This window comes from Chiloscyllium plagiosum, unplaced genomic scaffold (assembly GCF_037043375.1).
Source record: "Chiloscyllium plagiosum isolate Xiang-an unplaced genomic scaffold, Cpla_swu_hap1 HiC_scaffold_31, whole genome shotgun sequence".
In the NCBI taxonomy this organism is placed as follows: domain Eukaryota; kingdom Metazoa; phylum Chordata; class Chondrichthyes; order Orectolobiformes; family Hemiscylliidae; genus Chiloscyllium; species Chiloscyllium plagiosum.
In genome coordinates, this window is record NW_028270169.1 from 17,221,028 (window position 1) to 17,247,491 (window position 26,464).

At 45.3% G+C, this 26,464-nt stretch overlaps 1 protein-coding gene across 3 annotated transcripts in view; it reads right to left on the reverse strand.

Moving 5' to 3' along the window:
• Window positions 1–26,464, reverse strand: part of ccdc92ba (coiled-coil domain containing 92Ba) — a 91,484-nt gene that overhangs the window by 21,960 nt on the left and 43,060 nt on the right. For all 3 annotated transcript variants that reach the window (XR_015752327.1, XM_043718331.2, XM_043718332.2), the window contains exon 3: window positions 25,319–25,366. Coding sequence is in view for 2 of the 3 variants with exons in the window: in XM_043718331.2 (XP_043574266.2) it covers window positions 25,319–25,366 (48 nt within the window). In the remaining variant the exon portion in view is untranslated. The remainder of the gene's footprint in view (window positions 1–25,318; window positions 25,367–26,464) is intronic.

The window sequence follows — 26,464 nt, forward strand, 5'->3', positions numbered from 1 at the left end:
CTCACTTGCTAACGAGGTCAGACAGAAAACTCTCAAATCTGTATAGATGGGAAGTGAAGGTAAGAACATAGCACACCTTGATCAGAGAACTCTCCATGCCAGGGCTTCCCAAATTGGCATGGCAGTCTCTTGGTGGCCTAGCTCAGTGATCCTTCAGTCCAGCATAGCCTCAGCGTGAACTTCCAGCTTCGAGATGATTCCTGAGTGGTCTCGAGTCAAGGCCCGATGCAGTCTAGAGGCTAGGTGCCAGCTTGGACTGGGTTGGAAGGTCTGTTATTCCGAACATTTTGTTTCTCTATTTTTCTAATTTATTCCTATGATCCGTAATCCTGGACATTTTATTTCTTTAATTTTTCTAATTTTCTTCTTCCCTAAGAATTTATACTTAAGAATCTATATCTGGGTCTTATATCTAAGATAGCACTGTAAGTGACGACTTGTAAACTTTTCATTGTCCTCGTTTGAGTACATGTGATCATAAAGCTCATTCTAAGATAAACATGGGGGTCAGGAACCCCAGTAGCTGCCATTTTCGGGTAGTGAGTTCAGAGTCAGCAATAGCAGCTATGGGCCTCTGACAGAAAGGCGCACATGTTCCCACCTTTACAGCCCTCACTGAAGGCTCATAACAATTTTCAAGCCTCTAACTGGGCTCACAGTGGGAAATTGAGGAAAAAGTGAGGTCTGCAGATGCTGGAGATCAGAGCTGCAAATGTGTTGCTGGAAAAGCGCAGCAGGTCAGGCAGCATCCAGGGAACAGGAGAATCGACGTTTTGGGCATAAGCCCTTCTTCAGGAATGAGGAAAGTTTGTCCAGCAGGCTAAGATAAAAGGTAGGGAGGAGGGACTTGGGGGAGGGGCGTTGGAAATGTGATAGGTGGAAAGAGGTCAAGGTGAAGGTGATAGGTACTGGACTACACCTCACACCCTGCCCCCTGTAAAAACGCCATCCCATTCTCCCAATTCCTTCGACTCCGCCGCATCTGCTCCCAGGAGGACCAGTTCCAAAAACGTACAACCCAGATGGCCTCCTTCAAGGACCGCAATTTCCCCCCCGACATGGTCGACGATGCCCTCCACCGCATCTCTTCCACTTCCCGCAACTCCGCCCTTGAGCCCCGCCCCTACAACCGCCACCAGGACAGAACCCCACTGGTCCTCACCTACCACCCCACCAATCTCCATGTACAGCGCATCATCCGCCGTCATTTCCGTCACCTCCAAACGGACCCCACCACCAAGGATATATTTCCCTCCCCTCCCCTATCAGCATTCCGTAAAGACCACTCCCTCAGTGACTCCCTCGTCAGATCCACACCCCCCACCAACCCAACCTCCACTCCCGGCACCTTCCCCTGCAACCGCAGGAGGTGCAAGACTTGCGCCCACACCTCCCCCCTCACCTCCCTCCAAGGCCCCAAAGGAAACTTCCATATCCGCCATAGATTCACCTGCACCTCCACACACATCATCTATTGCATCCTCTGCACCCGATGTGGCCTCCTCTATATTGGGGAGACAGGCCGGCTACTTGCAGAGAGTTTCAGAGAACACCTCTGGGACACCCGGACCAACCAACCCAACCACCCTGTGGCTCAACACTTCAACTCCCCCTCCCACTCCACCAAGGATATGCAGTTCTTTGGACTCCTCCATCGCCAGACCACAACAACACGACGGTTGGAGGAAGAGCGCCTCATCTTCCACCTAGGAACCCTCCAACCACAAGGGATGAACTCGGATTTCACCAGTTTCCTCATTTCCCCTCCCCCCACCTTGTCTCTGTCAAATCCATCGAATTCAGCACCGCCTTCCTAACCTGCAATCTTCTTCCTGACCTCTCCGCCCCCACCCCAGTCTGACCTATCACCCTCACCTTGACCTCTTTCCACCTATCACATTTCCGACGCCCCTCCCCCAAGTCCCTCCTCCCTACCTTTTATCTTAGTCTGCTGGACAAACTTTTCTCATTCCTGAAGAAGGGCTTATGCCCGAAACGTCAATTCTCCTGTTCCCTGGATGCTGCGCTTTTCCAGCAACACATTTTCAGCTCACAGTTGGGAAATTGTTGGGGAATTACTGCTCTATAGTAATGATACTGCGCTAGTCCCTCACCCAGAAACTCTGCTACTAAAATCTTCACGCATTGTCTCTCTTATGTTAATGACTCATTCTCCCTTACTCAGAAACTGTGGTTATAGGACAGTGTTTTTTATTCATTTATAGGACCTGGGCATCACTGGCTAGGCCAGCAATTATTGCCCATCCCTAATTGCCCAGAAGGCAGTTGAGAATCAACCACATTGCTGTGGGTCTAGACTCACATGTAGGCCAGACCAGGTAAGGATGGCAGTTTCATTCCCTAAAGGGCACAATCTCTGTCCTTGATGACTTTAAAAACACCACACACTGTGGAAGTGAATAGCCAATTGTACTACTTTGGCTGCACAGAGATAAACCATAAGATACATGAGCAAAATTAGGCCATATAGCCCACCGAATTTGCTCCATCATCCAATCATGGTTAATATGTCTCTCAACCCCATTCTCCCACCTTCTCCCCATAACCCTTGATCCTGTTACTAATCAAAAACCTATCTATCTCTGTCTTAAATACAATCAATGACATGACCTCTACAGCCGTCTGTGGCAATGAGTTCCACAGAATGTCCACCATCAAGAGTGGCTCAGCAGCAGCACCACTGATCAAGTTGGCTGGGTCCTAAACGGTGTAGCTGCCAGACTGGGTCAAAGGCAGGTGGTGAAGGAAGCAAGATAAAAAAACTTGAGCTCACCCTTACCAATCTGCTGGCTGCAGATGCGTTGGTAAGAATGACCACCACACAGTTCTCATGGAGACAAAGTCCAATCTCCGCATTGAGAATACCTTCTATCGTAGCATTGTCACTGTGCTAATTGGGACAGACTTTGAAAGGATGTAGCAACTCATAATTGAGATGCTGTGGGCCATCAGCAGCAGCTGAATTGTACTCCAACACAATCTGTAACCTCATGGCCTGGCATATCCCCATCTCAATTGCTACCATCAAGCCAGGTATCAATCCTGGTTCTTTGTAGAGTACAGGAGGGTATGCCAGGTGCAGCACCAGGCATAACTGAAAAAGAGGTGTCAACCTGGTGAAGCTACCAAACCTGGACTACTCGCATTCTAAACAGCAACTGATAGACAGAGTTAAATGATCCCACAACCTACAGATCAGATCTAAACTCTGCAGTCCTGCCACATCCAGCCATGAATGGTGGTGGACAATTAAACAACTCAATAGAGGAGTCATTTCCACAAATATCCCCATCCTCAATGATGGAAGAGCCCTGCATGTTAGTGCAAAAGATAAGGCTGAATCATTTGTAACAATCTTCAGCCAGAAGTGCTGAGTGGATGATCCATCTCAGCCTCCTCCAATTGACCCCAGCATCACAGATACCAATCTTCAGCCAATTCAATTCACTCCACATGATATCAAGAGATGTATGGAGGTACTGGGCACTGCAATGGCTATTAATCTTGACAGTATTCCAGTGTTAGTAATCAAGACTTGTGCTCCAGAACTTGCCAAGTGGTTCCACTACAATTACAACACTGGCATCTACCAGCAATGTGGAAAATTGCCCAGGTATGTCCTATACACAGAAAGCAAGACAACTCCAACCCTGCCAACTACCATCCTATCAGTCTGCTCTCAATCATCAGTAAAATAATGGGAGGTGTCATCAACAGTGCTACTGAGCACCTGCTCAATAATAACCTGCACAGTGACTTCCAGTTTGGGATCTGCCAAAGCCACTCAGCTCCTGACCTCATTACGACTTTGGTCCAAACATGGACAAAGGTGAGAGGTGAGGTAAGAGTGACAGCCATGGACATCAAGTGCATTTGACCAAGTGTGGCATCAAGGGGCCCTAGATGCCACACTGGAAGCAATGGGTATCAGGGGCAAATTCTCCCTGGTTGGAGTCATAACTGGCACACATGAAGATGGTCGTGGTTGTTGGAGGTCAGTCATCTCAGCTCCAGGACATCTCAGCAGGAGTTCCTCGGGCTCGTGTCTGAGGTCCATCATAAGGTCAGAAATGAGAATCTATGATTGTACAGTGTTCTGCATCATTTGTGACTCCCCAGATAGCAAAGTAGTCCATGTTCAAATGCAACAAGATCTGGACAACATCCCGGTTTGGGCTAACAAGGGGCAAGTAACATTTGCACCACAAAAATGTCAGCATTTGTCCCCAACTATCAATATCCTGGGGGTTATCATTGACCAGAAACTCAACTCGACTCACCATAAACACAATGGCTACAAGAGCAAGTCAGAGGCTAAGAATACTGCAATGAGTAACTCACCTCCTGACTCCCCAAAGCCTGTCCACCATCTACAAGGCACACTTCAGGAGTGTGATGGAATACTCCCCACTTGCCTGGATGGGTGGAGCTGCAACAACACTTAAGAAGCTTGACAACATCCAGGTCAAAGCAGCCCGCTCGATTGGTACCACATCCGCAAGCATCTACACCCTCCATCACCATCGCTAAGTAGCAGCAGTGTATTCTATCTACAGGATGCACTGCAGGAATTCATCAAAGCTCCTCAGATAGCAACTTCTGACTTGGAAATACATTGCAGTTCCTTCACTGTCACTGGGTCAAAATCCTGAATTTCTCTCCTGGATCAACTTTTAGCACGTAGACTACAGCGATTCAAGATGGCAGCTCACCACCACAACTTCAAGGGCAACTAGGGATAGGCAATAAATACTAGTCAGCCTGCAACACCACATCCCATGAGTGAATAAAAAGGTCCCAGGGCCAGACGTGTTGCGATAAAAACCTGAAAGCTGAATACATCAAAACTCAAATATATAACAGCTTCAGAAAGAAGCTATCTGCATTTCAGTTTAAAAGTTGAAGTCACAGGTAGATATGATGCTTTTACCATAGTCTAGTATGAGTGATGTTTTGATGACTTACCAAGATTGTTTTGGATACTGTACAAAAACCTTTATCTTTTCAATTTAGAGATGAGTATTCTGGGAGTAATGGAATTATACTTCTATTAAGTTTAAAAATCTTTCAGTTAGTATTTTCAGTAGATGGTTTAGAGTGTTCTATTTTATTTACCCTTCTTATGTAATAAACTTCTGTTTTATTGTTAAAGCAAAACCTATAGCATTGTGTGCTTATGTTTCAGTGAGGGACTACTTTACTAAAACAAATAAAAATACGATCTACCTAGTCAGATTCCTGACCTGGAGTCTGACTTGGATAATAACTGCGATCACAACAGCTGTTTAAGTTAAAGTCCAACTGGCAGACTATTGAGAGCATGGTAAAGGAAATGCCTTGCATTTATATTGCACTTTTCCAAACTTTATGATGTCTCACAAACTGCTAAACATCTATGATGTACTTCCAATGCACAGTTAGAAAAACACAGCAGCCAATTTGATCACAAGAAGCCATCTCAAACAGTCATCTAACAATGACCCAATACAATGTTGACTGGGAGGTAAATATTGGCCAAAGCACAGCAGACAATTCCTTTTTGCGATAATGCCATAGGATCTTTTATATCCACCTGAGAAGGCAAGTGGCGTCACGGTTTAATGCCTCACCTAAATGATAACAGGTTTCTGACAGTGCAGCACTCCCTCTGTACTGCATTGGAACATCAACCTAGATCTTCAAGTTCAAGTCTCTGGAGCTGGAATGGAACCGAATTCCATAACATTCTAACCTTCATTGGGAGCTCAGAGGTCATTCCCTAATTCTCACTGAACGTCGCTTACTGAATAGCCATGAATCCACTCCCCTACCCCCCCACACACACATCACTTCCACATGACCAGTTGAGAAACAAGTATTGTTGCCACATTTAGAGATTTTAAATGAGGCAAAAGTCTGATAGTGCGCTGTGGCTGCTTTCAATGCCCCATCCTGTACTGACCCGTTTAATGTCACTATTAACCACTTCTAGTTCTAAAAGAAATCAGTACAACACTTTGAATAATTAAACCACAGTGTGCACCATCGATCATAGTCAGCAGATTGGTCAGTTCACAATACAAACATCGAAGATGTAATGCCGCTGAATTGCATATTTCAGGGTACTTCAGGGCTTTGATTTTAAATTCTCCAACCCAGACTTAACCTGTTTTGGAGACGGTGGGCTGGGGGGGCTCAAATGAGCAACCAAATCATCACCTATTCCTAGCTCTTCACATTTTAAGTCATCTTCGTGTCAAAGATGAGTGGGGTGACATTCAAACATCACTGCAACATGCCTTAAACCTAATGACAGGTCAGAGCAAGGGCTAAGTGATTGCTGACCTACGGAGAGCCTGAGCTGGGGCTTGTCCATCATGGAAGGTAAGTGCTGAAGGGTCAGCTCGATTTTAACTATGTAGGCCAGGGGGAGGGCCATAATCTCCCAGGGTGCACAAAGGCATCTTTGGCAGTCCGTACGGTCCCCCAAGCTCACACACTGATGCTGATCTGCCTCCCCTTCATTTCAATTGGATGGTTCAGACCCATCCGCAGGTGCCTGGCTCTGACATTCCAGCTCTACCTCTCTCACCCAACCGTGCACCCGGCTAATAGCTGAGTAGGAATCTGCCCTAAAGGAGTGGGACTCTCTTTGCAGCAAGGCGTGTCTGGGAAGCCCAGAGCGGGACTCTGGTAGTGGTATGTTATAACAGTGGAGAAGGAGAAGTTGAAATCTCTAAGTGATCTTTTTAAAATTTTATTCTGTGAATGACGCTTATGTACAAGCAACAGTACACGCTTTTCACTGTAATTTATATTGAATGGACATGACAATAAGAAGGATATTCATTACTCAAAAGAGAGGTTTTTACTGGCTGCCGACCATCCTCACTCCTATCTCCTAGTACCTTCCCCTTTCAACATTGGGGCCCAGATCTCAACTTCCTTCCACAATGTCAGAGACCTTTAGTCCATTACCTTAGGAGTAGTAATCTCTTACTGACTGTTGAAGAGCTATACCTGGTGCTATCAGGGTCTCATTGCTAACGAGTGACAGGATCGCTGAACTTCCAGATCTCACTCATTCCACAGAAATTTGACAGAATCCTGTATAGCCACCCAATTACAATGATTAATCATATTGCTTTAACCAGTGAGGTGTGTGTTGCCACAAGCCGTAGTTCAGCAATGGACCCATGAATTGATGGATATTTTGGAGCATTTTTTGAGGTCATGGAGATATTTTGTGAGTCTGTATATAAGGGCTTAAAGACATGATGTAGGGTGTAAGATAGGATGGATAATACACAATGTGTGGAACAAGAGAACATATGTTATGGGCCAGATGAGTGGGACGGTGGGCGGCACGGTGGTACAGTGGTTAGCACTGCTGCCTCGCAGCGTCAGAGACCCGGGTTCAATTCCCGCCTCAGGCGACTGACTGTGTGGAGTTTGCACGTTCTCCCCGTATCTGCGTGGGTTTCCTCCGGGTGCTCCGGTTTCCTCCCACAGTCCAAAGATGTGCAGGTCAGGTGAATTGGCCATGCTAAATTGCCCGTAGTGTTAGGTAAGGGGTAAATGTAGGGGTATGGGTGGGTTGCGCTTCGGCGGGTCGGTGTGGACTTGTTGGGCCGAAGGGCCTGTTTCCACACTGTAAATAATCTAATCTAATCTAATCTAATGACTTTTTCTCATTCTGTGCCTAACATAACCAATAAAAGGTTCTTTAGCAATCACTTTATTTGTGTGATGTGTACATTTTCATGAGTTGTTTAATTGAATGTAAGATTTGTTTGTGAAAGTAAGACCAGACATTAAGATTAAATGAATAATCAATGGTTCAGCTCCCCCAGGAATAAGCAAGCAACTAATATAATGGAAACAGGTGAGCTGGTGTCGGGATGGTAAGTGAATTCAGTTAATGAACAATTAATGAGGTTAGCAACATGGAGACTCATTCCAAGAACTTCAGTACACAGAATAAAATCAAAACCAAAAGGGATGATGAAGGTTGACAGTGTAGAGGTTTAGAAAATCATGAGAGGCACAGATACAGTAGATAGCTAACAGCTTTCCCCCATGGTAAGGGAGTCTAAAACTAGAGGGCATAAATTAAAGATGAGAGGGGAGAGATACAAAAGTGTCCAGAGGGGCAATTGTTTCCCACACAGAGGGTGGTGAGTCTCTGGAATGGGCTGCCAGAGGTAGTGGTGGAAACGAGCATAATTTTGTTATTTAAGAAACATTTGGACACGGATGGGATAGGTCTAGAGGGATATGGAACAAATGCAGATAAATGGGACTAGATAAATTGCAAAAACTGGGCAGTATGGACAAGTTGGGCTGAAGGGCTCATTTCCACGCTGTAAACCTGATGACTATGACTCTAAGAGACTTAGCAGCCAACATACTGCACTGTCACAAAAGGTGAATGCTGTATACTCATTGAATGCACCTTGTCACCTTCCTTTGTTATCTGTCTTTTGCCAAATTTCATCTGAAGATTTTGCTTTGTTTGTTGTCTGAGAAACTGCACAGTACATCAGACAATTGCCATGGTAATATCCATCAGCAAACTCATGGGTGTAAGTTCCCCATCACAGATCTGATAAGAGTGCAAGTCACACACATCATTGTGGGGGTTTTGTGGAAGGATGGGGGCTCATATTCAAATTACAGGGAACGCATCTCAACGAAGTTTTTGGGAGGGTTTTAGCAGCACTATACACAAGCCTACTAGCAGCATGTCTGCCTATAGTCCTAGATAAAATACTCCATGAAACCAGGAAGCAATGATGTGGGACAGGGAAATGGAGCACTAAATGGATTAAAACTGGGAGTTTGTTTGTGCTTTGTTTCCATTTTCTGTCCTTCAGCATCACTCCCCACCACTTCCCAAACATGGAGAATCTGTGAAGTGATGACACAATGGTAGATTAAATTTATTGCTGATAAGCGTAAATTATAGCATTTAAAAAGACAAAAAAAATTATTTGTTACAGATCTGGATTTCCCAGAATTCTGAAGAAAAACGTCACTGGACCCGAAACGTTAACTCTGATTTCTCTCCACAGATGCTGCCAAACCTGCTGTATTTGCCCAGCAATTTCTGTTTTTGGATTTCCCATAGAGGTCTTCTTGAGCTTACTGGTTTCAATCATTTCTAGAACTGATCTGAGCATCTAACCTTTTTTCCCCAATCAATTGCCCTACATCTACTTGCTTGATACTGCAGTCCTGAGACACACAATCCTAGCAATCTAATTTGGATTCATGCCTCTTGCATACATCTCTAGCTCCACAATTCAAGAAATGAGGACTGATACAAATCATTAGATTGATTGATTTCACAGTGGAGTGAACTTACTGAACAGCAGATATGATTGGACTCTCTGCATCAACCTTTCAATTTACTGGCACAGAAGACAAACTACTGTAAGTCAGTGGGTTGTTGTAAACCAAATGGCTTCTGATCATCTTATACCACTTAAAACCTTCTTGTCTCAGCAAAAGCTTCTAATTTTGTTTAAATATTTCCAATGCAATGTGTCTTTTAGTCTTTTTTTAATCATCTAAACAAGTTACAAATGATAATTGTTCAGTCTCCTTGGAAATAATGTTGCATATTATCCATTTTTAGGGATCTAGTGCACATTGTTAATTTTTAGGGACTTTGTAAGTAGACATTAAATTACTTACAGTGTGGAAACAGGCCCTTCGGCCCAACAAGTCCACACCGACCCGCCGAAGCGCAACCCACCCAAACCCATTTCCCTACATTTGCCCCTTCACTTAACACTACGGGCAATTTAGCATGGCCAATTTACCTAACCTGCACATTTATGGGAGGAAACTGGAGCACCCGGAGGAAACCTACGCAGACACGGGGAGAATGTGCAAACTCCACACAGGCAGTCGCTTGAGGCGGGAATTGAACCTGGGTCTCTGGCGCTGTGAGGCAGCAGTGCTAACCACTGTACCACCCAGCCACATGTTAGCTTAAATCGCTTATGTGGAAAGACAATCAATAAATCTTCAAATGTGGAATTAAGTACTCTATGAATAATGTCAAGATAATTTTTAACTATGTTGAAAGAGATGTGGCTCAATGGAAATGTAACAACTCTGACAATGCAGCACTTCCTCAGTACAGCATTGATAGGAGCTTGTTCTCTTTATCTTTCTTTAAAACTTTCCAATGCTAAATCTTTCTCAGTACTGCAATTCTGGTCAATATTTTAGTACCTAAAATTAGCTGGGGTGGTGGGTGGGTTAATGATGGGGTTTGGGAGAATGTAGGAGAAGATGATATGCTCTAGTGACAATGATGGCTGCGTAGGCAAGTCGATTGTGAGAAAGCCCTGATGTTTCACCTGAGTTGATGGGTGGAAGTGCGACTGGATGACAGTAAAATACTTGATGATAGTTGAATTTCGATTTTCAATTCCTATCCGAGCAAAGATGCAGCAATGACTAAATGCGACAGGTTCTGCAATATATAAATAATCATTAGATAATGGAAACTCATCTTTTGTTTAGGTATGGGGAGATCAGAGAATAGTATAGCACAGCAGGTGGTCCTTCAGCACATTCAGTCACCAATGGCTCTTTTGAAGTCCAGAAACGAAATGTCTAGATACATGAAAACATGATTTTGATCTCTTTCAACTGCAACACAGTTTGATTCTTCACATTCCTAAGCGGTGACCAAGTGATTTATGTGCAGCTAAAAGCCATGATATTGAATGCCAAAAAGCTGCCACGAAGATGAAAAGAACAACCATGGCTGTGAAACTGGACTTAAAGCAAGTTGAGGGTTTTGGTTTCTCATCATTGCCCCATTTGCCTCTGGATTCAATCTAAAGAGAGTTTTTCAACATGTTGGTTCAGAGAGTATGAATTGTGAAACATCATTTCCACTGACTGACAAACAAGAGCTCATAGATTCAGGATTACTAGTAGAATAACAATAGAGGAAAATATCAAAATCTTTCAACACAAACCTAATAAAGCCTGCAATAGTTTATCTCAAGAGCCTATTGATGCAGGGACTACAGTATACATTAAAAAGGAAATGGTCATGTGTAGGATGATGCCATTCAGTCCACTGGGCTTGTGCTACTAACAGTTCTTCAACTGGAGTTGATCTCGAATTCTCTGCGGTTCCTTTTAGCCTTCTACACTGGATTAGGGCTTTTGAATCTTAGGCACATCCGTATGTTTATATAGCGATCTGGGAGAAGGATGCCACCAAAGTTAAAGTGTGCATTGTTGGGAAGAGAATGTAGTGAGGAGGAATTGGATGATGCAATGTTTGGCTTTTGAAAGCCCATGGACTGTATTACGAGGCAGCTCCGATTGAAAATTTAAAGTAGTTTAGTTCTCTCTCTCCTGATGTCGCCACGCACAAATTTGTGAAGTAGATAAACACCAAATGTGACATGCCAATTTAGAATAAGGTATTATCTTCGCAATAATGACAAAAATCTAGCCAGTGTATTAAATGAGACCAGATTTTTTTTTCAAAATTATGATGTTGGCTAAGTTAAAGACACTCATCATTGTTACATGGAATAAAATATCAAATGCAATGGTTGATTATCCTATTAGAAATGCAAAATAATCCCTGTGTAATTTAACTTTGAAGATTTGCATTTTTTACTATGCTCAGAGAAAAGGCCAACCAAACTGCCAGGGAAATTGTTGTCAGACAGCATGATTAAAATCCAAGTGTATGAGAGCTTCTCCTAAATCCACCCTTCAGATCCTTGCTAAAGTGTGAAAGTGATCCCCTGCACTGGGACTCTACAGACAGCTCAAATGATAGCAATTCAGCGCATCCATCCCAAGGTCAGTGAGACCTCCTGGAACAGCCAGTAGCCAGCCAATTGGCCTGACTTTCAAGGACTTTGGGAGGGAGGGGCAAGAGAGAGAGAGGGGGGAGGGGCAAGAGAGAGAGAGGGGGGAGGGACAAGAGAAGGGGGGGGAAGGGAGAGAGAGGGGGGGGAAGAGGGGGGGGGAAGAGGGGGGGAAGGGAGAGAGAGGGGGGGAAGAGGGGGGGGGGGAAGAGGGGGGGGGGAAGAGGGGGGGGGGGAGAAGAGGGGGGGGGGAGAAGAGGGGGGGGGGAGAAGAGGGGGGGGGGAAAAGAGGGGGGGGGGAAGAGGGGGGGGGGAAAAGAGGGGGGGGGGAAGAGGGGGGGGGGGAAAAGAGGGGGGGGGAAGAGGGGGGGGGAAGAGGGGGGGGGAAGAGGGGGGGGGAAGAGGGGGGGGGAAGAGGGGGGGGGAAGAGGGGGGGGGAAGAGGGAGGGGGAAGAGGGAGGGGGAAGAGGGAGGGGGAAGAGGGAGGGGGAAGAGGGAGGGGGAAGAGGGAGGGGGAAGAGGGAGGGGGAAGAGGGAGGGGGAAGAGGGAGGGGGAAGAGGGAGGGGGAAGAGGGAGGGGGAAGAGGGAGGGGGAAGAGGGAGGGGGAAGAGGGAGGGGGAAGAGGGAGGGGGAAGAGGGAGGGGGAAGAGGGAGGGGGAAGAGGGAAGAGGGAAGAGGGAAGAGGGAAGAGGGAAGAGGAAGAGGGAGGGGGAAGAGGGAGGGGGAAGAGGGAGGGGGAAGAGGGAGGGGGAAGAGGGAGGGGGAAGAGGGAGGGGGAAGAGGGAGGGGGAAGAGGGAGGGGGAAGAGGGAAGAGGGAGGGGGAAGAGGGAAGAGGGAGGGGGAAGAGGGAAGAGGGAGGGGGAAGAGGGAGGGGGAAGAGGGAGGGGGAAGAGGGAGGGGGAAGAGGGAGGGGGAAGAGGGAGGGGGAAGAGGGAGGGGGAAGAGGGAGGGGGAAGAGGGAGGGGGAAGAGGGAGGGGGAAGAGGGAGGGGGAAGAGGGAGGTGGAAGAGGGAGGTGGAAGAGGGAGGGGGAAGAGGGAAGAGGGAGGGGGAAGAGGGAGGGGGAGGGGGAAGAGGGAGGGGGAGGGGGAAGAGGGAGGGGGAGGGGAAGAGGGAGGGGGAAGGGGGAAGAGGGAGGGGGAGGGGGAAGAGGGAGGGGGAGGGGGAAGAGGGAGGGGGAGGGGAAGGGAGGGGGAAGAGGGAGGGGAGGGAGGGGGAAGAGGAGGGGAGGGAGGGGGAAGAGGGAGGGGAGGGAGGGGGAAGAGGGAGGGGAGGGAGGGGGAAGAGGGAGGGGAGGGAGGGGGAAGAGGGAGGGGAGGGAGGGGGAAGAGGGAGGGGAGGGAGGGGGAAGAGGGAGGGGAGGGAGGGGGAAGAGGGAGGGGAGGGAGGGGGAAGAGGGAGGGGAGGGAGGGGGAAGAGGGAGGGGAGGGAGGGGGAAGAGGGAGGGGAGGGAGGGGGAAGAGGGAGGGGAGGGAGGGGGAAGAGGGAGGGGGAAGAGGGAGGGGAGGGAGGGGGAGAGAGGGGAGGGAGGGGGAGAGAGGGGAGGGAGGGGGAGAGGGAGGGGGAAGAGAGGGGGGGGAGGGAGGGGGAGAGAGAGAGAGAAACAGGGGGAGAGACGGGGGAGACAGAGGGCTGGAGGGTTTGGAGGGGATGGGCAGGAGAGAGGGGGAGAGAGAGCGAGCGTGCGTGAAGTGGGGGGGGGGGGGGAGGAAAGGAGTTGCGGGCATGGACTTTTTAATCTATGAATTGTATTGAAAAGAAATGGACAGTCTGTAAAACAAAAAGCTTGTTACAAAAAGTGTCAGTGCAGTTCTTCATACAGTTCTACATGTTGAATGTAATGGAACCCAGTATTTCAGGGTCTTGTTAAGTAGTGATAACCCCCATGTTAACTCTTCTGAAGTACTTAATGCCAGACTCTATAATTCTGGAAGTTAGCTGTTCTGTACTGTGCCCTCCACCTCTCGAGTATTCATTCGGGATATTGGAATTTAATCTCTTAAAGGGACTGTTCCAGTTTTGCATAGGTATTGTTTGTGTGGCTTTTTGGTTGGATTCTGGCCTCTGAATCTGTAAGTTCGAGCCTTGACAAATTTCGATTCTGACTCTGTAGAAATGGCCAGGAGATGGGATGGCTACTTTGAGCTTCTGCAAATCCACATTCCCCACCAAGAACACCCAACAAAATCCAAGGCCTAAGGAACCCAACATCCAAATTCTGTGCCACCGCCAAGACCTCAGGTATTCACTCCCAGTTGTATGTTATTTTTCTTACATGATCTCATGCAAGTGAATTCACGTTGATCTCAGAATCAGACATACACAACGGCAGCTGGATAGAGACCACCCCCATACAATTCCCATGTGACCTCTCAGTCCCTTGTGAATCAGATCAGTGCATTGGATGTGCAGCTAGGAGCTAGGAAGGAAAGCCAACATGTAATTCAGAAACACAGTTTGTGCGAAGATTTGTAGCTCGGGTGCTCGTTGCTGTGGTTCTGTTCGCCGAGCTGGAAGTTTTTGTTGCAAACGTTTCGTCCCCTGGCTAGGCGACATCATCAGTGCTTGGGAGCCTCCTGCGAAGCGCTTCTTTGATGTTTCCTCCGGTGTTTATAGTGGTCTGTCCCTGCCGCTTCCGGTTGTCAGTTTCAGCTGTCCGCTGTAGTGGTTGGTATATTGGGTCCAGGTCGATGTGTTTGTTGATGGAGTTTGTGGATGAATGCCATGCCTCTAGGAATTCCCTGGCTGTTCTCTGTCTGGCTTGCCCTATGATAGTAGTGTTGTCCCAGTCGAATTCATGTTGCTTGTTGTCTGCGTGTGTGGCTACTAAGGATAGCTGGTCGTGTTGTTTCGTGGCTAGTTGATGTTCATGTATGCGGATTGTTAGCTGTCTTCCTGTTTGTCCTATATAGTGTTTTGTGCAGTCCTTGCATGGTATTTTGTACACTACATTAGTTTTGCTCATGTTGGGTATCGGGTCCTTCGTTCTGATGAGTTGTTGTCTGAGCGTGGCTGTTGGTTTGTGTGCCGTTATGAGTCCTAGGGGTCACAGTAGTCTGGCTGTCAGTTCCGAGATGCTCCTGATGTATGGTAGTGTGGCTAGTCCTTTTGGTTGTGGTATGTCCTCGTTCCGTGGTCTTTCTCTTAGGCATCTGTTGATGAAGTTGCGCGGGTATCCGTTTTTGGCGAATACCTTGTATAGGTGTTCCTCTTCTTCTTTTTGCAGTTCTGGTGTACTGCAGTGTGTTGTGGCCCTTTTGAATAGTGTCCTGATGCAATTCAGAAACACAACAGGTCTGGCAACATTGCAACACTTGTGGAGGGACAAACAGATTTAACGTTCCAAATCTGGTTTGAATTCTGTTCTGAAGAGGAGTGATATTAGACTTGAAACGTTAACTCTGTTTCTCTCTCCATAGATGCTGCCAGACCCACTGAGTTTCTCTAGTATTCTGAGTTTATTTCAGATTTCCAGTATCTTCAGTCTATTACATTTATTTCTGTAACTCAACAAACTGTTTAGCCAAAAGACCATGCCTCTTGAAAATCTTCTCTGTACTGCCCTGTAGCATCAGATTAGATTATGTACTTTTTAAAATCCTGGTATTGGACTTAATCCCATAACTGTTAGGGAATACGTGAGTGGTGGTACCTGACAGAATTTATGCACAAATCATTGAAGATAGCAGAGCAGGTGAAGGAAGTGGTTAATAAGGCATACGGGATCCTGGGTTTCATAAACAGAGTATACAGAAACAAGGAGATTAAGATAAATGTATATGAAACAGTGGTTCAATCTCAACTGGAGTTTAGGAAGAATGTGAAAGCTTTGGAGAGGGTGCAGAACAGATTTACAGGGATGGATCCAGCAATGAGAGACTTCAAATGGGTGGATAAACTGGAGAAGCCAGAAACATTCTTCATGAAGAGAAGATGAGGTGGTTTGATAGGGGTGTTCAAAATCATGACGCTGCTTTGAATTCAGCCTTTCCCATTGCATCAAATCTGTGGCCCACTCTGCCTCCCACAGTCTCCTCTTCCTCCTACAATGTATAGACTTTAAAATCCAAGCTTACATCACCTATGTATGATATTTGACTTATTTTAGGTTGAACTGTTTTCAACCTTGATGAAATCTGTCACTCTGGTCCTAAAATTTGTTTTAGTTTCTGGAGCGTGCACCCTCACCCAAATTTACTGGTTAAATGAAGAGATCCAAAATATATACATTAACATGCCTATAAATGAATTCCAAGCTCACTGCACATTCCACAATATCCTACTCACTGTCACTGTATGCCATTACAGGAAGTAATTTTGATGCTAGTATCATCCTTCACCTGGCATTCAGAAGGATATGTGGTACTGTTGTCAGATTCGGGTGAGAATTTTCCTGTGTTTCTTAAAAGCAGAGCTTGTTGTGTGCAAATTAGTTGATGAGTTTCCCATATAGCAACAGTGAAAACACCCCAAAAATACTTTGCGAAGTACTGGGAGATGGCCGGTCATTTGGAAAGGTGCTATACAAATACAATCTTTTGTTTCTTTATCCTGTATACAGGGGGGCTCCATCAATCAACTCAATCACATTATTTTAAGCAGGCCTATTTTTAGAGGGTGTAATACACAGTCAATCATTTCGCAATTACAAGGAAGTTGAGGCTTTGGTTTAAAAAAAGTACGAGGAGAAAGTGAGGTCTGCAGATGCTGGAGATCAGAGCTGAAAATGTGTTGCTGGAAAAGCGCAGCAGGTCAGGCAGTATCCAGGGAACAGGAGAATCGACGTTTCGGGCATTCCTGAAGAAGGGCTTATGCCCGAAACGTCGATTCTCCTGTTCCCAGGATGCTGCCTGACCTGCTGCGCTTTTCCAGCAACACATTTACAGCTTTAAAAAAAGTACATTTACCTGAAATAAACACAGAATGCTGGAGAAACTCAGCAGGTCTGGCAACATCTGTGGGGGGAGAAACAGAGCTAATATTCCATTTCTGGTCTGACTCTTCTCCAGAAGTGGTTCTTCTTCTGAAGAGACATACAAGCTTCTAAAGATTAACTCTGTTTTTCTCTCTCTGCAGATGCTGCCAGACTCGCTGAGCTCCTCCAGCATTCTCCGTGTTTGTTTCAGATTTCCAGCACCTGAGTATGATGTCTTTCTTCAAAGAGATTTATGTGGTTTGTTTTCTTTTCCAGAAGTCACATGACACCAGATTCTAGCCCAAACATTCACCTGATGTAGCAGCGCTGCTCCGAAAGCTTGTGATATCAGATAAACCTGTTGGACTATAACCTGGTGTCTTGTGACTTCTGACTTTGCCCACCCCAGTCTAACACCAGCAACTCCACATTATGTTTTCTTTTCCGGGTTGAGTGGCATTCCGTCAACAGGATATTGGATTTAGAAGCGGCTATTGAGCAAAATCTGTCCCACTCCAGGCAACAGGAAAACTGGAAAGAGTAAGCGAATACCTAACAAGAGTAGAAAATTGATTTTGAACTCTTCTTTATTACCAGATTACTGCTATCTGTTTAAAAGTGGGTGTCACTCTGGTATGTCTTTGTTATGTTATTGCGGAATTGGGTTGGGCGAGTGATGCTAATCCAAGGAGGCTAATCCTGAATGAAGAAAACACATTTTTTTCAGGATTAATCTCCATGTGTCTTCTGTGCTGCTCTCTAAACAAACATTTCCAATATTTGCGGGCGGCACGGTGGCACAGTGGTTAACACTGCTGCCTCACAGCGCCAGAGACCCGGGTTTAATTCCCGACTCAGGCGACTGACTGTGTGGAGTTTGCACGTTCTCCCCGTGTCTGCGTGGGTTTCCTCCGGGTGCTCCGGTTTCCTCCCACAGTCCAAAGATGTGCGGGTCAGGTGAATTGGCCATGCTAAATTGCCCGTAGTGTTAGGTTAAAGGGGTAAATGTAGGGGTATGGGTGGGTTGCGCTTCAGCGGGTCGGTGTGGACTTGTTGGGCCGAAGGGCCTGTTTCCACACTGTAAGTAATGTAATCTAATCTAATCTAATCTAATCTAATCTAAAATATGAACATTCATGTTCAGGTCAATAATTATAGAAGATATTCCTTTCTCCTTCTAAGATTTCACCAAATGTGTAATAGTCAGCATAATGACCTCAGTAGATACTGCTGCTTTCATGAAAATTCCATATTTGCCAGCACTTAAAGCAATCTAAAACTTATGAAACATAGCACTAGGAAAGGCTCAGTTTAAGATTTATGTTGTATTCAGAAGCATTTTTAATCACACATTTCTTATTTATTTCTGCGAGCACTCTAGGGAAGGAGGCAATTTGGACTTCCCTTGGCTTGGGAGAATAGAACATGGAGTCAGTCTCAGAATAAGAGGTCAGTCATTTAGGATTGAGACAAGGAGAAGTTTCTTCAGAAAGTGATGTGCCTCTGTGGAATTGTCTGCAATAATGATTGTGGAAGCTCAGTCAGTGACTATATTGTAGACAGAGATCAATAAATATTTGGCTCTTTGAGGGAACTAGGGAATATGAGGACTGAGCAGTTGAAGTCAAATGTCAGCCATGATTTTGTTGAACGATGAACTAGGCTCGAAAAACCAACATCCTATCCAGCTCCTAACTCTCATATTCTTTATAAATTCTGGAGTTGGGCTTGCATCAAAATCAAACATTACAAAGGGAAAGGTTACCTCAGGCTATCTTTGTATCAATTTTAATAACATCATTCACTTAGTAATAATGAAATTAAACTTGATTTCCCTAGAGTGCTCGCAGAAATAAATAAGAAATAAGTGTGATTAAAAATGCTTCTGAATACAACATAAATCTTAAACTCAGTCTTTCCTAGTGCTATGTTTCATAAGTTTTAGATTGCTTTAAGTGCTGGCAAATATGGAATTTTCATGAAAGCAGCAGTATCTACTGAGGTCATTATGCTGACTATTATACATTTGGTGAAATCTTAGAAGGAGAAAGGAATATCTTCTATAATTATCGACCTGAACATGAATGTTCATATTTTAATATTGGAAATGTTTGTTTAGAGAGCAGTACAGAAGACACACGGAGATTAATCCTGAAAAAAATGTGTCTTCTTCATCCAGGGTATGATTATTTCAGGTATCAGGCATGGTAGAACTCAGATGATAGGACTCTCACCTGTGCACCAGGTTATGGGATCCAGTTCCTCTCCAGAATACAAAATCTAGATTAATACTCAGAGGCAGTACTGGGGAAGTGCTGCACTGCCAGAGGTGCCTCATTTTGATAAGAGTTCAAACCAATGCGGTGCCTGCAGCAGCAGATACAGAAAAATCACAGGCATGGCCACATCCCTGAACAGACATGGACTGGGCTCATATGTACTAGCAACATCCTCTCTCCAGCCTGTCCTTGGGCGTTGCCTGGCCTGGTGAAGTTTCGGAGATTCACCAGGATGCTGGCAGGGATGAAAGGTCTCAGTTTTGATGAAAGATTGGATAGGCTGGGTTTGTATTCTTTGGAGCACAGGAGGTTGAAGGGAGTGGGATCAGAGTCATTATGAGAGTTACAGACAAAGAGGATTGAACGAATCTTTTCCCCAGATATGTCTAAAACCCAAGGGCACCAGTTTAAGACAAAGAGCAAGTGGTTTAGAGAAGATCGGAGAAAATACTTTTTCACCCAGATGGTGACAGATATACGAAACGTGCTGCCTGAGACAGTGATGGAGGCAGATACTTTAACATCATTAAAGAAGCATCCGAATGAGCACTTAACCTTCCCCTGCCACCGCAGGAACTGCAAAACCTGCGCCCACACCTCCTCCCTCACCTCCATCCAAGGCCCTAAAGGGGCCTTCCACATCCATCAAAGTTTTACCTGCACATCCACCAATATCATTTATTGTATCCGTTGCTCCCGATGCGGTCTCCTCTACGTTGGGGAGACTGGACGCCTCCTAGCAGAGCACTTTAGGGAACATCTCCGGGACACCTGCAGCAATCAACCACACCGCCCTGTGGCCCAACATTTCAACTCCCCCTCCCACTCTGCCGAGGACATGGAGGTCCTGGGCCTCCTTCACCACCACTCCCTCACCACCAGATGCCTGGAGGAAGAACGCCTCCCTCATCTTCCGCCTCGGAACACTTCAACCCCAGGGCATCAATGTGGACTTAACAGTTTCCTCATTTCCCCTTCCCCCACCTCACCCCAGTTCCAAACTTCCAGCTCAGCACTGTCCCCATGACTTGTCCTATCTGCCTATCTTCTTTTCCACCTATCCACTCCACCCTCCACCCTCCGACCTATCACCTTCATCCCGTCCCCCACTCACCTATTGTACTCTATGCTACTTTCTCCCTATCCCCACCCTCCTCTCACTTTATCCCTCCACCCTTCAGGCTCTCTGCCTGCATTCCTGATGAAGGGTTTTTGCCCGAAACATCGATTTTACTGCTCCTCGGATGCTGCCTGAACTGCTGTGCTCTTCCAGCACCACTAATTCAGAGCACTTAAAATGCTAGGACGTAGTAGGCTACAGAACAAATGCAAGTAAATGGGATTAGTGTCATTTGGTGTTTGTCAGAAAAGACATAGTGGGTTGAAGGGCCTGTTTCTATACCATGTAACTATGTAAGCACTATTTTGCAAGAATGGGAGTTTAGACACCATATCATTTACCTCTGAACCAACACCACAAAAACTGACCCACATTGCCACTGTGAATAAAATACATATAAAACTATTAAGTTCTCCATTTTCAATCTTACTGATTAAAGCATTGTTTCCTCTTAGAAGTTGCACTAACTGGTGATGAGGTATTACAATATGGAAATATGAACACACTGCCTGTGCTTATTCTCTCACCCAGGTCATTTTTACCCAATCATCTCACCTCACCTAAGTTTGCCCCCTGTTAAGCAATGCCTTGATTTCACCCCTTCCCATTTATATGTAATTCACAAAACCCTCTGAGATAACTGCACTCCATTATTTTTGGCCACTTGAGCATCTTCCATTGTGATTGCTCCAACGTTGGTGCCCCTGTCACTAGCTGCCTAGGATCCAACCTCTCCTTTCACCTTTCCATCTCCTATTATTTTCTAAGGGACTCCTTACAGTACACATCTTTGATCAAGCTTTGGGCCATCTCTCTTAATGTAGCCTTATGTAGCTCACTGAGACATCGGACACTTTAGTACATTAATAATTTGTTCACTTTGAAACCACTGGTTTTTGTGAAAAGCCAAGCTCTCTGAACTCGGCAAATGGCTTAGTGAGTCTAATAGCCAGTGAGTGAGTTGCCCTAGAAGATCGCTGGCTCCAGCCCTTTCCTGGTCTATGAGAACTAATTTCTGCTGAGACAGCCATTCCAAGAATGTAATTGGCAGAGCTGGATAAGTAAGTTCGGGCTTTTGTCCTTGTGTATTAACCTTTCCCGGACACGATGCAGCTAATTTCTGCTGGGTTTAAAGATCACTGAGTTGTCCAGCAGAGAACTGCAGTGGAGATCTGCACTGTAACATTCATCAGTCGCTCACTTATGTTCCGAGATTGAATCCAATTCCTCAAATGCAACACCCCTGTGATGTGCTGCTCTGTTTACTATCTGACAGGCACAGTGCTAACCCAACACAGGTGTACCTTCCTTCAAACCTCTTACATCTTTCCTTGGATCCCATGGTACTGTATAAAGTTTGACTGTCCTGACCTTCTGGAAAGATGATTTTAAAAGTCATTAAATGTTGCATATCACCTCCAGAGACTCTTTTGTATAACAACACTACTTTTTTTTAAAACTCTAAGATTTGTACCTGGGTACTTGTACCAAAGATGTACCATTAAAAAGCAACCATTGTAAAAACTTTTCACTGTACTCCTGTACTACAGTACAAGTGAGAATACAAGATATTCAGAGTTGGGCAGTGTGGGACCATTGATAGTGATATTATAAAAGGTCCAAAAGACAAAAATGGTGCAGGCTACATTTCTGGCATAGGAAGTAAGTGAGTGTGGGCACACCAGAGAAGTGCCAGGGAGAGCTACCAGAAAATCATTTAGCTGCTCTGGCTGATTTCATGCCTATTTCAGAAACTTGGACTGCACGTGTCTGCAATAAGCAGTCTCAGCTCAACAGTAGCCCCAGGGAATCACCCTCCATATCCCAGCTGGCATTATTTAAAGGGCTGGGTGTCAGGTTTGTAGATGAGGTGCTTTGGACTTAGTGTTAGAAAGTTAGTGACTGTCTGAGACTTGTCCCTGGAGGTTTTGCAGTGGTCTGCTGCACACATTCAGGGAGGCCACCTCTATACTAGCCACGGGAGGCTGTGGTTATCATACCTCTGGGCTTGCAAGGGAACCTAGTTCCTTGTCCAGGAGAACAAGACTCTGTACGAGCAGAGGAAACCAGAACGTGAAAGAAAACCCAGCGATCAAAAGGTGTGCACTGGTTATCATGCAGTGTTTGCAATGAGGGGGAAGGCCTGTGAGGAGGGAAATGGGGGTATCCACAAAAGGCCCTTCCGTCCCAACCAAAATGGCTGACTGTTTGATGCCTGTGATGGTCCCAGGGAAATACGTCTAATTAATATTTCACCAGCTACTGGTTTCTCCCTGGATTCATTTCTGGGACCTCAAGGATGTCAGGCGTCAGCTTCAGAGCAGAAGGTTAGCTGTGGATGCCAGTGTGATGTCCTAGCACTCTGACATTGTAGTTGGTCAGGACACATATGGCACTAACCTCAGATGCACAACCATCTGCTCGACTTCTATATATTCAAGTGGCCCACTGAGCCAAGGCAGTCAATGGAAATTTAGTGTATAAGAAGAAATCATAGAACCCTTACAGGGTGGAATCAGGCCATTCAGCCCTATTGAGCTGAGAGTGCTACTGACCCTCCAAAGATCATCCCACACAAGCTCACCTACCCACCCTATCCCTATAACCCTGCATATCCCATGGCTATCCCACCAAGCCTGCACATCCCTGGGGCAATTTAGCATGTCCAATCCTCCAATCCTGCACATCTTTGGACTATGGGAGGAAACCACAGTAGCTGGAGGAAACCCATGCAGACATCGGGAGAATGTACAAACTCCACACAGACGGTCACCCGAGGATTGAATCAAACCCGGATTCCTGGTTCAGTGAGGCAGCAGTACTAACTACTGACCCACCGTGTTCATTGCCTCATCCTACGTTAATGTATAGTTGATTACAGTAGCAATGCCCTGTTGTGAACAGTATAGATGCATTTAACTGGATAAGGAGAGAGAAAGTAAAAGAATGAGATATTGGTTAGGTGGAACACTAACAATGGTACAGACCTGCTTAGCCAAATGGTCTGTTTCTGGGCTGTAAATAAATTGCAGTCTGTAGTAACCTTTAGACTTTTATGCAAAACTTGCACTATCGTTGTTTTAAATTTGTTGTGAGAACCAAGTGCTAAGTATAGGCAACATTAGAAAACAAAGTTGACAGAATAAAGAATGGGCAGTACTTTTCTTCTCAGGTTACAATCTGGCTGGCCTAGGTATAAAACTCATGACACTGAGATCAGTTTCTGGGTTGTTCAGAGATCCTTCAAGAGCTGCATTAACCAAGAGTGAAATACTCTCCCCAGTCCAAGTGTACAAGTCTTGGTATAAGTGGAGGAAATGAGAACGTGAAGTAAAACTCAAATTATCAAAAAGCTGCCTATTGGTAAATATCCACCAAATGTGATAGATGCTGAGTGGAGCAATTTTGCAAAGAAAACTATTGCTTCATGTTTAGTCGAGGGAAAGGTGGGCATTCAGTAGAAGCTGTTTATAATTTCTCCTGGTTTACAGGATGCTGGAAAGAGATTCTCGGTCAGTGCAAAAATCATTGGTGCGGACATTATAGAATTCAGGAGCAATGGCATTAGCTTTCAGGTTTCACTCAAAAACAGAATTGGGCATCTGGAAGACATCTGTTCAAATTCCACCCAATCAAATAGAAGACTTTATTTATTCAGTCACCAGAAAGCATTGGCCTTGTTTTAGTCCCCACATACATTATCACAGCAGGTAAAAGGGGCAGACTAATTAGATATGTTCCTCAAGGCATGGACAAATTGTAGAATCCCATGTGAGGAGAAATGAAATTTGACATATTCCATCACCTTAAACCAGGTACTCTGAACACTGCTTATCTGTGCATGTTACCAACTTGCACAAAGAGGGCTTTAGTCCCTGATTGGTTATCAAGAGATATGTAACCCCCTTGGCTTTGAGTGAATTAAAACTTACCTTGAAAACAATCGCTGAAAAGATTTCAGAACAGGCTGCTGGTTTGATCCTGCCAGTCTACCTCTGTAACCACCATTATTTGTTTTACATTTCCAAAATGATCACTGCACTACAAAGTACAAATTTGGTAATTTTCTAAAGCTTCACAGTCGTAAGCCAGCTGTGCAAAACTATTTAAACATTAGATTTGAGGCACTGCCTTTTGTCAGAACTGTTTGTGAGTTCATATTGGTAATGTTCATTTTTGGAGTGACTGATGGCACATCTATTGCCAACGTGCATGGCCAACACTAATGACTAAACTAAATGATGTGCCAACTTTCTGTCCGCTCCTGTGCTAATTCCCTATTTTCCTCTTTCACTGTCACTGGTTTGCAGGCTTAACTCTGCATCATCTGAGCAAATCTGGAGACAGTAAAAAAAGATCTTATGGCACTGGACATGTCTAAACAGATGGATGCCAGAAAAGCATGATTTGGCAACGTCAATTACACCAGAATATAAGACAAAAAGGGCTTTGATAAGTCAAGTTAAAAGAAACTTTTTATCAGTGATAGGAGGTTGGTACCAAAAGAACAAAAGACGATTACCAAAACAGCCAAATACAACTTTTCTTTTAATGCAGTGACTTGATGAGGATCTGGAATTCCTTGCTTGAAAGGGTGGTGCAATTGGAACTTTCAAAAAGCAATGGGATCAATACTCGAAGGGGGGAACATACAATGCTATGAAGACAGAGTAGGCAGGTGGAACTAATTAGATATCTGTACCAAAGACCTGGCAACGATACAATAAGTTGAATGATCTCCTGTTCATTCTCTGACATGACACAATAAACATCCACCAAAGGATTAATTGGCCCAAAGGACACTACTTCATTTGGGATTAATTCGCTTGTCGTTTGAGAGGGCAGTGCACAAACTGCTCAAAATCAGTGATTGGCCTCTTCCCTTGCTACAACCTTTCTCTTGTTTTAGAGATCACCCTCAGTATTAAAGCCTCAGTATTGTTGGAGTCAAAGATGCAAGATCAGTGCAGATGGCAACTTATTGCTCGGGGTCTCTAGTACTGCCAGAGTAGTTTAGGCAGCTGCTGAGTTTCCTTTACCCTGATGCTTCCAATGTTACTTTTTACCTTACAGTGCTAAGCTCCACAATAAAATACTCCAAAATAATATGCAACATTGTAAGTTGCCATGTTGCACATCGCTTACCTGATTGGCCGTTTCTTGATGACTTCAATGTTAGTTCACAGGTCAACTCTGAAAAAGACAGCCAACAGTACAAATCAGTATGGAAAAGGTTCAACTCTTGCAGCCATTATGTGCACAGGGCTGGGAGGAGTGGCGGGGGGGTTAGAGAACGGGGCGGGGGAAAACAGGAGAGGGATGGGATTGCCACCTGCCTCTTTTATTAAGTCAGCTGACTGAATGAATATCAAGAGGACAACATAATGAGCAGTATTCACAACTGAGGTTGTCTCTTCTGGCAGCTCATATTAAAGGTCTGGACCTGCAATGGGTACGGTTTTCCAAACGTTGGTTGTAAACTCCTGACTACTGTATCTCTAAAACCTTGGTGTGTGCTTGCAGAGGCTTCCCATCAAGTAGCATGGACTCAAACTTAAACTCTACCAAACAATGTCTGCTTTTCTTTTATAAAGAAATAACTGTGACTTCCTATACCATTTTGGTTAAGGTTTGGAGGTGCCTATCAGTAATTTCAACAACAGAGTTTACAATGTGCTTTCATCATCAGCAATAAGGCAATGTTAAGTACTCAGGACAAAGAAAGACTCCACTTGCATTGCCTTCACAGAGACAGAGTAGACAGAGAGCTGTAGAATGAGCTCCTTTGGGATCAGTGACTGGAAGTACAGTGAAGGAGACAATGAGTGAGGTCAGATAGACATGATCCCACTCGTTCCATGACACTGGCCCACCCAATCCACTTGGATTGATGAACATGTGAATGATAACGGACAACAAAGGACCTACTGAGCCATCCAGCTAGCCCTGGACCATGTGATTTCTTGTGACTCACTAAACGTTTTGAATTGGTGAAAGGTGGAAGCCTGAGAGAGTGAAGTTCTGTACTCCTCCAACTAGTGCAAAATACAGGCAAGTGGGTCACTTGATACTTAGAATTTCAGTGGTTTTCAAGCAAGCAGTCCCCATGGCTTCTGGAAGGAGGTCAGTCCTTATTCTGAGATGATGGATTACTGCATTTGCGGCACATGACCTTCTGGCACAACTTGGCATGTGCCAGAACAGCTGATCTCAGTTGGGGAGCTTCGACTGACTCTAGGTGCTGCTGGGATATTTTGACCTCCTCAATTCACCCCATACTGATGGGTGAGC